General features: G+C 34.1%; 1 protein-coding gene across 1 annotated transcript in view; it reads left to right on the forward strand.

Annotated features, from left to right (window-relative positions):
- LOC106647246 (aminoacylase-1) overlaps nucleotides 1-13789 on the forward strand; it is a 339762-nt gene that overhangs the window by 98693 nt on the left and 227280 nt on the right. Inside the window, exon 3 of the mRNA XM_023391872.2 lies at nucleotides 5496-5999. Within this exon, the coding sequence (XP_023247640.2) occupies nucleotides 5496-5999 (504 nt within the window). The remainder of the gene's footprint in view (nucleotides 1-5495; nucleotides 6000-13789) is intronic.

Below are 13789 nucleotides of genomic sequence, written 5' to 3' on the forward strand. Positions count from 1 at the left end.
GGGGATATCTAACCAAGATGTATTCTGTGTTCTTTGAATCCATCTTATTTTACTGGGATCCTCAGGATAAATGCGAGTACTCTGCATCCAAACGTTCGTAGTTAAGCCAGGTCGAGTTTGTCACAATACCAAACTCCCTCAGGTGTGCGCTTACCGAGGCTTTTCCTTAGTAACCTGCTTACTAGATGGGCCGCAATAGCATTTGCTTCTGCCCAAAAGCTTTGTCCGAGGCCTGATTTAAGAATACAACGGGCCTTATCCATTAGGGTATGGTTTACGCGTTCCACTGTCCCGTTTTGCTTTGGATTGCATGCGACGGACGTTTCTCTCACGATTCCTTTGACCGATAGAAACTCATCCGTTTTCTTCATTCATATATTCTCGTCCATTATCAGATCTCATTTTCTTGATGGTTCTGCCGTAGTATCTTGAAGAATCTGTTGAAGTGTTTGAGTGCATTTAGCACTTCGTCTTTCTTTTTTAAATAATAAAAGAACACCTTGTAGCTGTGCTCATCAAGGAAGGTTAGGAAGTACCTAAAACCTCCTAGTGATGGCATGTCCATCTGGCATACATCAGAACGAACGAGATAGAGAATCTGAGTGGCACATTTTTCACTGCGCTGGAACGGTGTCTTCGTCTTCTTTCCCTGTACGCACACATCGTACTGTGGAATATTGTTGGCACTGGAGAACCTTAATCCAGTCGCTGCCCCATCTCTCAGCTGTTTCATATAGACTGGTTGAGGTTGGCTAGGCGATTGTGACAAAGCTCGGCACTTTTTTTCGACACTGCACTCGTAGTGGGTGCGCGTTCACGTGTTTTCTCTTCGGCAAAATGTTTTAAATTTACTTTGTAAATATTTACTTTTATTTTATTTCCACACTCCATAAGGTTTTGGTGCTGGTCACGTACTTCACATTGTTGGGCATTAAAGAGTACTTTGAAGCTCATGTGTGTGACCGCACTCACTGATATTATGTTTACAGAAATGTCCGGAACGTAGAGTACGTTAAATAACTTAACTTTCGAATATCCTCCCGTGCATGTATTTACTTCACCTTGTCCTTCTACGGTTAATTACCCCTTATTGGTGACGATGACGCGTGCAGTCGGTGATTCACGCATGTTGCCGATAATATTGGGGTCACGGTACATGTGTTTACTTGGGCCAGAGTCTAAGATCTAATGATTGGTTTGCGCGCTTTTTATTGCCGTGAAACTGAACAAGGTTCTCGCGTCCTCTAGCTCCGAGCTTGATTGACTACTAAAATTTTCGTGGTTGACATCTATATTGTGTGCGTGCTTGCGTCTGCAAGGTGATGCAGAGCAACCCCGCTCAAAATGTCCATTAGACTGGCATTTGACGTAGCGAGACTCTTTGCGCTCGTTTTCTTCCGTTTTAAAATGCCTTCACTTGCTTTTGGCCAAACGAGACTTTCGAGCAGAATGAGAGTAGAGTCCTCCTGTGGCCTCGCCCTTACACCCTGTATCCTCTCCTCCTGGAACGGTTTTGTATGTACGAGTTCAGTGGTGTTGTCTTGGCCTGACGCCTCGAGTGCCATGATCATTGGTCGATAATCTGAGGAAAGGCCAGCTAGCAAGAGAGCGCCAATACAGTCTTATGGTAAATTCATGCCTGTAGTACGCAGCTGTTGAGCCACTATTTGTATTTTGCAAATATATTCTTCCATTAATACGCATAACTCTAGTCGTGTGATAGAGATTTCTTGCAGCAAACTGATTTTACGCTGCAAACCTTTATCGTCATATGCCTTTTTCAACTTTTGCCGAATCTCTCATTGTGTGGCTAGCTATGCCACATGCACATAGATTCCAAGATCCATAGAAAGGATAAGTCTTGCCGTAGCCTTTGTCTGTAACAAAACATGCTGGCTGATCTGTGCCCTGAGCACAGTCGACTCTATCGTGCACCACGTTCTGCTCGGAACTGCTCGCAGTACGTTACAAGTGGCCATTTTTCCTTTGTTCACTCAGCAACTATTGCGTATTATCACTCACTCTAAAACGCACTTAACTTGGCCTTTTTACTCGTGGCTTGTCGACTAGCCTGGGCCCATAACCTGTATAACCTGTTATTTTTATACCTAGAACAGTGGGAGGTGCCAGGGATAAGGGTAGCAAAGTAAGAGGAGACACTGGATGGATTGCAAGTATTTTTATTCACCTTAGATACAACTGCTCAAAGCAGGAGAGTGTGGAGCAGACTAACTATATCAGTCTGCCTGTATCGTGTGCGCAAGTAGAGCGGTGCACGATACATATATACATACACATGCGTGTATGCCTAATTTGCACAAACAAGATCGATTACTCATGTGTTGCTGGTTTAGTATAAGTGGTACACTTAGTTCTATTGAACTTGAAATCAAGATCTGAAGAGACAATAGCTCTACTTTCTTGTTCATATGTTCATTAGACGGTAAATAAAAAACTGTTGGATGGCCACTGCTTCTGTTCTTTCTCAAAATCTGTCAAAATTTGCATTTTTTCCCATTAACTTACTAACTTGAAAATTAAATATTACATTTTTAGCGTACTTACTAGTGGCAGAACAATGTTTTTCAGAGTCTTAGAATTAGCCTTATTTTTATTACTTAGTAAACTAATTAATATAACTATAAATTCGTCGAGATCGTAATATGTCTTTTTATATTCAACTCTGTTTTAATAATACTAGCATACATTTTATACGTAGCACCAACGTGTTCTTTATGTTTCCAAGTAGCAAATACGACTTGTCTATTAAATTCGTTCTTCTTCGAAAAAACTTGGTTTTTGTTTGTAAGTCCATCTTGAGTATGTTGTCAACAATAATTTTATTACAGCGTAAATAATTAAAAAATGGAATAACTCAATTACCTTTCTTTGTACCTGAGATTTTATTTTTTTAATTATCAGTATTTGAAATTATTTGTGTTAGCTTTGCAGTTTTAGATTGTAATGTGAGAGAGTTAGCAAAAAATGTTTGTAATTTTTACTTAATTTTAACTACTTAGAAAAAAATTGCCATAAGTAAATGATATAAACTCAAAAAACTAAAATCGAAAACTTTTTGGTAGCGGTAAATGGTCCAAAAAATGGTAAAAATGGCCGAAACAGCTTTATTGTGGTGGAAATCATCAAATTACGTTAATAAATAGCTTTTATCAACACCCTATAAAAAATATCAGCGCTGAAATCAGTCGTAAACTACATCGTTGATCAATGCTGATTCAGCATTGAATCAGCGTTTGTTGAAAACAATAATAGTAATTAACTTCAAAACAGTGCATTTTTCATGGTAGCATTGCAATCTGAGCCATAAAAAGATCGAAAAAACAATCTGTGGATGAACTGATTGGTTCAGTTGTGACCTCAAAAATTGCTAAAAATCATCGATTTTACTAAAAATTTGAAAATTAAGAGCTGAAATTTTAGGACGCTTTAGCTTTTGTACCATCCAACTACCACACAAAATTTAAAATGTATACTTTTTGCAAATCACAGCTTAATGCAAAGAAGCGCTTTTGTGAAATGTACCTAAGAAGCTTGTGGTGCGTTATTATTTACAAAATTATCTTCTTTAAAAGTTAATTACCAACTTACCAAAGCGCCAACACCTTTATTTCGTAAGAGTTGCTATTACCATTATTTCAGATAATGATATTATGCACTTGGCCTTGCAGTGAATGTAGAAGGGTTAAAAACTTCGCTACACCACGCTTACTTTGCACAGCTTGGTAAAGTAAGTGTACATTCAATCTTGCTGAATTTTGTGAGGTAGTTGATTGGCATTACAGCCACCTACTGAAATTTCAGCTCTTAATCTTGAAAAAAACGAAAGGTATGAAGTGTTAAAATTTCAAGCAAAGTTGACGGTTTTTTACAATTTGCGTGATCACTACTGGATCAATCGGGTTCATCTGCAGTTTAATTTTTCCTTTTTTTACGTATATCTAACGTTTTTCGGTTTTCGCAATTTTGACTACTTTTTTGGACCGTTTTTGGTACCAAAAAGTGTTTGATTTACTTCTTTTTAATTTGTATTACAATTATATATTTAAGGCAATTTTTTCTAAGAACTCAGAATTGCAAACTCTAAAAAGCGATTCTATCCCACTATTGTACAAACACTACGTGATGGGTGTGGTATTTACATCTATAACTTTGATTTCTCACTTGTATCTACAGCATCATAACGAGGCGGTGTTAATGGACAATACGAGATTCAAGTACAAAGTTATAATTTTTGACGATTAACAAGTACCTCTTTACCAACCTTAAGGAATTTTAACTAACCTTAAACTTTAATTGCTTTTTGAATTTTAAAATACACATTACAAGTATACTCATTACAAGTATACTTATCACAAAGATCCTTCTACTTAAAACTTCAATTTTATTTTTTTATTTTTTATGCACTATCTTCCTTTTTTCGAACAGTTTATCACAACGTTTATGAAAGACAAAACAAACAACAAGATGCTACTTGATAAATTTCGCTGAGAGATGAAAATAAAAAAAATGGGACTACTTCTTTACATGATAGCGAAGTTAATCTTAAAAAAGAAAAATATAGTGATATTGTCTGCCTTTGTGCCAAACTAAAATTCAATAGCTAGCTAGTAACTAGTAATATAAACCAACGTAGCTAGCTCTATGCTAGCTGGCTAGGTGGCGCTTTTGTGCTCCTGTAGCTATTAAAATGGAGTAAGACTTTCAAGGTTTCTATTATTGTACAACTACGTAAAGAAATTATTCGTTATATATTGTATTTTACACTGTATGAATGCATATAAATACTTATGAACTGTATATTTACCTATAATAATATTGTTATTAACAAAAGAAATTCAATGCTACAAGAACTTTATATATAGTTACTTCTAAGTAAATACACGTTTAACGTTATTTAAATACTACAATCTTCATGTTTGATATGAAATAAGTATATAAATGCTAGTTAATATTGAAAATAATTAGTGAGTGAGAGATTATTTCTGCTTATTGGGTGATGTTAAAAATAGATGAAAAAACTTCTTAGCTTAAAATACGTATACGTAGGTCACTTTTATATAAAAATATTACTGTTAATGACACACTATCACTATTGGACCAGTTTCAAATATTATGGGCTAAAATTATGTAATAAAATCATGTGTCAGCTTTTTAAGCTCCATTTTTTCACTCAATTAATACATAATTTCGAGCATAGGTGGTATAAAACAGCTTATTTTAGGGGGCAGTGTGGGGTAAAATAATGGTATGGGGTAGCAGAAAAGTCCCATTAAATAATTTAATGGGTCAAAGTAATTGGAAAACCAGTTCAATTTTTTACTCTTATAGGGGAGCCGTGGAGGCGTGGATGGTAGAAGTGGCAGGGAGTGGCAGGGAGCTATCATGGAATACCTCACAGAAATATGACTAAATAATATGATTAGATGTATACGTATATATACATATTATGTAAATACGGAGATCTCTTTTTTTAGGATCAATGGACATATCCCCCCTTTAGTGCACACCTAGATGAAAAAGGAAATATTTTTGCTCGAGGTAGTCAAGATATGAAATGTGTTGGAATTCAATACTTAGAAGCTATTCGTCGACTTCAATTGAAAGAGCAGAGACCTAAAAGAACTGTTCATGTTTCATTCGTTCCAGAAGAAGAAATAGGTGGTGTATTGGGAATGAAAGATTTTACTCAAACTAATGATTTTAAGTCTTTACATGTTGGCTTTGCTTTGGACGAAGGTGTTGCTAATCCAACTAACAGTTTTTACGTATTCAATGGAGAAAGATCAATCTGGCATGTACATGTTCATTGTCCTGGAAGTCCTGGACATGGATCTATGCTGTTAGATGATAATGCTGGTGAAAAAATTAGGATGATTATCGATAAATTCATGGATTTTAGAGCTGAACAAAAATCTAAACTTTCGAACTCCAACTTAAGATTGGGAGATGTCACTTCAATTAATTTGACAAAAATTTACGTACGTATAACTAAACCTATTTTTAGAGTAAAAATTACAAATATTTGTGTCAGTGTTGATAATGTTGGAAAATATTCTACTACAGATAAGAAATTTTTATTGTGTAAGAGATCTGCGGTTTGAATGAAAACTCATAATTACTGCAGCAAAAAAATATTTTTAATGCAAAAATAATCTAAACATTTGAGTATCCGGTATTAGAAACATCTGAATTTTTTTGAAAACACATTATTACAAAAATTTGCAGAGTTAAAAAATTTAATTTTTCTGAAACAGCACAAAACCGTATACATCGTAGAAAAAATTAGTTCACATGTTAAATGTATTATTTCATAGTTTGCATATGATATTACGTAGTTTTCTGTATTTTTCAAAAGTATAAGACTACTCACTACATTATGCCCTAGTTATAGAAGAGGTATTATACAGATATTAATTTAGTTTAGTGGAATTTTTTTTTTGTTAAATGTTGGACAAGCTAGTTATTTACTTTTGAGACTAACAAAATTTAATTATTAAATTAATTTTAAGAAAATGGGTAAATGAAAGCAGCGTGAAATTTACAAACAAAAAAAGTTGGAAAATGTCTAATCCTGTAAGTCACTGGATAGTATTAAAGATTTTATACTTCCAGTGATTATTCAAATGACCATGAAACAGCTTATATCAATGATAATGATAATGATTTGCTCAGATATAGGTAATAATTGCAGGTTTAAGATGGTAATGATTTCTTGCAATGAACTTGTCCTGATACATTCTTAAAACCGAGAACTAAAACTTGCTGGTATTTTTTGATACCCATAAGTTACTGACTTCTTACAGTTAAGCATGGTGAGAGCAAAACTCTTGAAGATGATGAGGTAGCTTGCCGAGCCACTTGCCTATGTTGGACAGTGGCTCGTCTGGCTGGCAGTGATACTTATTTTTCTTAGGGATAGCAATTAATAAGTAAACAAGTTCCAATTAATAATTGGATCGTTAATAACATCGAGACTTTCAGATAGTTCTTAGATATAGTGTTCATTTAATTTTCGTTTTTTTTTAACTTTACGTTCAGTGGCTTGCAATAAAATGGCAAACTTTTTATTTAATCTTACATCTTATTTGTATCATTTGTTTACCTGAAAATTATCCACGATATTCTTTTAACGACACAAAAATAAGATATTTGTTTATATTTAATGTTTAATTTTTTATTGCAATGAATTTTTTTACTTAGAGTGTTCTAATGGTGCCTTCAGAACTCAGTACCGTGACAATAATTATTTAATACGAATAATTTTGTTATTTCATCGTATGAATACAACCTTTTAGAACCATAATACCTTAAAGTTCCTTAAGCAGGGCCATATTAACCATTAGTTATTATGATCCTCAAAAGTTTGCATTCTAGCAACAATATTTTCATTAAATGTTAATGATTTTGTTATATTTTTTCCTACGCTATTCTAGAAAAAATTGGGCAAATGAAGTTAGAAGCCATCAATTCTGAATAAACAACTATTTGTCGTTTGTGATGGATTTACAAATATCTAAATTACATGACGTACAGTAGGTAATACTTACATTTTTTTAAGCATTAAAATAGATAAGTATTTACGAATCAAAGTCCAGAAGAATGCTTCATACCTAGTACACTTAGTTTAAAAATAATTACTTCTGATTTTTTCATGTAACAGCTCATAAAAAAGTCTACAATAATTGCTTCAAACGGTAAAAATTTTGAACTTATATGTAAATGTAAGTTTATTTGTAAGTTACAAAACCCCGTGTACAGTACAACCATTTAATAACAGAGAGATACAATATTAATGAGAAATTGATGAGCTGAGTACGTGGTAATACAGCCTTTCAAGATGTTATTATTCAGATAGTACTAACAATAGAGACTTTAAGTATTATTTATAGAATTTTTAAGACTTTTGACAATTATTTTTTTATATATTTATTCAAAAATGTATCAAAAATACTTCAAAACCTCATTATTAGTGTTAGCGTCCGTATGATGACAATTTATTCATACAGCTGTCTAACCACATAATAATTTCAATATTAAATTTTTAAAAATTGTTTTTTTTTTTTTTTTTTTTTTTTAATAAAAAAGGTGTATAAACCTACCTTAGTCAGAACTAAGAACAAAAATTTTGGTAATGCAAGAGTATTTATAGTGTATAAAAGTTAGATAGCTTGTAAATTTTATTGTTGTGTTTTTGAAATAGATAATTTTTAGACAGTAGAATTTGGAAAAAAACTATAAAAAAGTTGATGGGAACAACGTTACTATCAGAGTGTTGACAGTTGCGTAGATTACCGATTATTCAAGAGCAATCATTTTGGGTTACTTTTATGCAAGAAAAAATTACTTTTTAAGCATAAGCACATAACTCAATGTAATTAGAATTGCATATTGAGACACGCACTCACAACTTTCCCGTTTATACCTAAATTAAGTGGAATAGAAAGTAACAGATAAATTTCTATTTTTTGCTGGCAACCACTGTGAATTTTGAATTGCGTCAAATAACTTAACGTACCTAACTTATAATGACCTTTTTTTTATTCCCAATATGATGAGGTCCTAATAACACAGTTCATCCAAAATTTCGAATTGGGCTCTATATTATGCCTAACAGGACGGATGTTAAGAGTGTATAAGGTTCTACGTCTTCTACTATATTATATAAACTAGCCCTATACTCACGTCCATTTAGTATTCTGGAAACCATCACAACACGTTAGTTCTTACCCCTCCACATCTCAGTCATAAAAGCAGAAAGGAAGTAATATAGATTGAGCATGCATATAATACTATATTTTCAAAATTTAAGAATACCTACATACATATAATTTTTGCTGTACAATACTACTAAAACTTGACTGCTCATGGTGAGCTTCATAAACAGTATTTATGTCATTCCCTTGCTCTCTGCTAGCGCTCAAGTTACAGTAAACTTGTTTGAAGAACATGATAAATAAAAAGATAAGTGTATTTCCACCTACACCTTGCATTTTTATCTTTTACAAATTTCTATATGTATGTTATACCACAGTATATTATTTAAATACTTTGTTTTGTCTCCAGTGTTAAATACCCTCCTTCAATCGTAACTGAATTGTAGTGCACTACTACACTTACAATCTAAGTTCAGTGATAAGTTTAAAAAAAAAATTTAAGTTTAGTTTAGATCAATATAACTTTAGTTTTTTTAAGGTGTCCATGTTTTTATATTGTGCATTACTAATGTGGGAAATTCTACACTCTTCCCATAGTCCCTCAAATACCCCTACGGCCCTCCCATGAAATAAATTAAAATTCTATCGAATATTCCGTTAGTTCAAGCCAACGACATTTCATGGAAGCCCCTCTTCCCTACTACATACCTGCTTTACGTATTTTAAGATGACTCCCCCTTATTATATACAGAACCCTACAATTATTCAATTGCGCAGCATTGACAATGTAATAAACAATATAACAAGAAAATATGTTGTATCAAGAAAACCAGCTTATTAAATTTAAGCTTATTATAACGCAAATTTTTTGTCATTATTTTTTTTCTTCTTCATAAAATTTGGAACAAATTCCTAAAATTATATGACATAATAATATTTTTTATATAAACCTTCCTGTATTATACAGTGTTTTCAGCAGGGCTCTCAACGCCCCTCCCCCTTCTCGGTTCCCCTTTATACACATATTTGACTCCCCTCAGGTCCTTCTCAAAACAAGAGAAAATTTATTTTATTTTAATGGGAAATTAACCCAAAAAACTTTTGATAAAGCTTCTCTTTGTCATAATTTAACCCTCCATTGGCACGCCTCACACTTTTTCCTTCCCTGTCTCAGCCACCCCTCAGACCCCATCAGCCTTCCCATAGCTCCTTATCAGAACAAAGAATAATTAGTTTTATTTCAATGTAAAATTGATCCAATAAAATTTTTAATTACCCTCCTACACTGTCCCACAGTTTTCTTCTTACTCCGACTCCCCCCCCCCTCATCCTCTTTCCACACTTTTCTTGGCCTCATCAGCCCTCCTTGCTGACTCTTAATTTGTTCTAACGCCTGCTCACTCCCTTCATTCTCTTTTCACGCTTTTCTTGACCCTCCTCAACCCCCCTTCACCACATCTCAATTTGTTTCTACGTCTGCTCAGCCCCCCCCATTATCTTTCCATACTTTTCTTGAGTAATTCGAACATATTTTAACGAAAAGGATTTTCCTCTAGATTATCTGTTTTTTGTACACAATCAATATTTTTAGGTGTAGGTAAATTAAACGATTTACTTGACTCGTCTTTTATTGTAAACATTTGATTTATGTGCAAAATAGCAAAATTTTTTTTATCAAAAATAAAATCTTTGTAAGATAAATTGTATATGTATTCCAAATATTTTCACCAAAAATATTTTCTGAAAGTAAAAACCATGCAAAAAATTGTCTCGATTGATGAGGCAATATGATAGTAGTAGCTTCTTTGAAAGTATCATCAATTTGAGTGGCATATTTTATCAATCCCATTGCTATAGGATTATCTTTAAATGTTTTATTAATGATTCCATCGCATGTTCTTAAATCTTTAAATGATGTCGTTATTTTTACTTTATTTAATATTAGTTTTAAACTGAAATGTTCATTATCTTTTAAAGAAACAATATTTAATCTTATAACAGCAGTGTTTGATTAAATTAATTAATTTGATGTGATTTTTAAAATAAATTGAAGTCTTCTGAGGGGTTGGTCCCCAGAGAAAATTCCGTTACTTATATTGGCTCGGTCGTATAACCTCTCTCTCGACATATCTGAGTCAGGAAAAGGGGAAGGAGCTATTGTTGACTGTTGGTTTAACTTTCCCGCTTTCCTTTACACATTGAAAAGTAACAACATTTTTCTGGATTACAAAAATTAGGTTTTTGCGAATGGTATAAAAATTCTATGGTGCAAGACGGTAGCTTGGCAACTAATGTATCAAAAACGAGCGAAAACTAATAATGTCGCTTTGTTAGGTTTACAGTAGTTAACATTATTATTTATATTGTGGTTGCTTATCAACTATAGATTAACTCTATCTTAGTCTTCTTGTCTTAGTTCTTATCTACCAGAACAACTGTTTTTAGCTAACCTTTTGCATCTGTTAGTTCTTTAAAGTTATTTTATTATTTTACGCTTTGAAAAATATTTAATTTGATTTCTTTTCCGGTCAGCATGGGCCAGCGTGCATGTATGTGAGTCATGCATTGTCGTAGTACCTTAGCTACGAGCAATCTTGTAGGTGATTCACCTCTTTTCAGATGTACATTGGCACCTGCGTTTAGTGTTCTAAAATCGGCATGGAAAGTTTTGAAGAAAGGAAAAAAAAATTAATGTAGGTACACCGATGTTATAATTGGCATGGCAGCATAACGTTACATCCTTTTTTAAAAATATTATGAACTTAAGGATTGGGTTCCACTGAATCTGAGGTTCCTTTTCTTCCATTAAGAGTCTTAGGCGAACGGGCTCTTGGCCGAAAAAAGTGTAACAAGACTTTTTTCGGACTCTGCTATAGTAATTCAGCCATGTATAAAGCTATACACACAGCCGTACACAGCTCTCTCTCTCTCTCTCTCTCTCGCTCTCTCTCTCCGTGCGTGTGCACTGAAGGATTTGACGGCTCTCTTTTGTCCTTCGGTTGTACTTGGACAGTAGCTTTTCCTTGCGTCACGTACCGTTAGCACTACCTATACATTTACAGTGGCCACTGTAAGCATATACGTATAGCTTGACTCGATAAACAACGTATTGATCTCTCTCCGCTCCCCACACTGCACGCTATTGCACAGATTGCACAGGCTAGAAAAGTGGCTGTAAAGTCCATTGACCGAAAAGAAAAAAAAATTTAATCTTATATTTTTCAGTAAAGAAAGAATCTGTCATTTCCCTACAGAACTTTTCCAGGAATACGGAAAAAAACGATTTTGTCCAAATCAGAAGTTGAGGTCGTTTATCATTTTTTTTTTTTAATATAATTTGCTACCAGTTTTTAATTAATTTAGTTCTTTGCTTTTATCTCCGTTTCTGTTGCTAGTATTTTAGAATGAAGTTCTTTATCGTGAGTTACAATGGGATGTATACTTCCCACGTATTTCTTATGTATAAGGACTGTTGGCAACGGGGTTCTATCAGCAAAAAAAAAAAAAAAAACAAAAAAAACAAAAAAAAAAACAAAAAAAAAGGTCAAATTAAAGAGGATTTTATTACGAACAAAATGTAATAAGAATTATTGCAAACCTATCTTCTCTATATAAATGGGAGCACTTTTTTGGCCGATATGCATACATACGACTCTCACATCCATCTTAGCTCAGGTGCCACAATTACATAACCAGTAGGAAATTGGTGCCAATTTTAAATATTAAAATTAATAAAATAAATAGAGAGAGCAAGCGTGTACGCGCGTACCAAGCGACCCATAAAAACGTGTTTAAGGAGAACGAATATGTGTGTGAATGTTGGCACCCTTACTTTGCTGCGTAAACATTATGCAATGTGCATATACTTTTGCGTATTCGCTGGTAGAGGAACAATCCAGGGGATTAATTTTGGTGAACGATTTGGAGTTTCACCGATGCACAACACGTGACTAGTTTTTTTTTGTTTTTAATGTTTGCATCAGTACATTTTGTATTTTTATAATTTAAGATTACGATATTTATTACAAATTACTTCTAACGTATTTTATTATTTGTTTCTTATTTTTTTTAACCAAATAAAATATTTTTCACTCAATAACTATCACTTTTAATAACCTATTAGAATTATAATTTGGTTGAAAAAATAAAAATTAATGCTATGTAGCTGATAGATTCCCAAGCTTTTCATACATGACATTGAACTCACATGTATTTGCGAACCTTAAATTTTATAGTATACATGTGATTTCTACGTACATCCTAGAACTTCGTTTTTACCGGGGGACTCCGATTCCCACACGTTTGTTTTTTATATTATCATAAGGAGGAACGGCGTTGGCTCAGTGGGAGCGTGCTTACTACTGATACAACGCTGTTCTACGGGCCGTGGGTGCGATTCCCAGTGAATGCAGATTTTTTTTAAAACTGTTTTTATCGGGAAACGTTCCTATATAACCCAGGCTGTTGCAGATTGGTTTTTCCCTAGAATTTTTCTTCAGAGTAATTCCAGGGTTTTTCCCTTGCCCCACAGGTTTTTGGAACTGGATGAATGAGAAACAGTGTTAGGGATATAGGTAGGGGATTAGCGGATCCAATGCGCCAGGCAGGGATCGCCAGCCTTACTGGTGAGGAGTGATCCCTGAAACATGGGGCTTCTCCGGGGATGCTAATTAGCCTGGATCCGATGCTTTGGCAGAGAGCGTCGGCTTAATCAGCGAGGAGTGGGCGTCTTGAAACATAGAATTTTTTCCGGTGAAAGGCTACACAGTGGCAAGTAGACCTGATGTACTATTGGTGCAGAGAGTGTCAGATTAACTGGCAAGGTGTTTCACCAGAGATACTCACACTGCGCCCATGGATCAGGTGTGATATCAGGAAATATCAGCTAAAGAGTTGGTAATGGGTGTGGAAATACACCCCCACTTATAGGTGGTGAGTGGATGGCACCGGTGACTAAGCCAGTAGTCTGCTGTGGTAATCCAGTAAAAAAAAAAATATTATCGTAAGGCAAGAATTGAAAACACTCTGTAAACATATTCGTGAGAAAGTAGCACTATATTCAATAAGAATTTTGTCGGCTCTGTATTCGCAAAGTTATTATTGTTTACATAAGT

The sequence above is a fragment of the Copidosoma floridanum genome, unplaced genomic scaffold, assembly GCF_036245765.1.
Source record: "Copidosoma floridanum isolate Cflo_tuat_1 unplaced genomic scaffold, Cflo_Japanese_pri ptg000024l, whole genome shotgun sequence".
Classification (NCBI taxonomy): Eukaryota; Metazoa; Arthropoda; class Insecta; order Hymenoptera; family Encyrtidae; genus Copidosoma; species Copidosoma floridanum.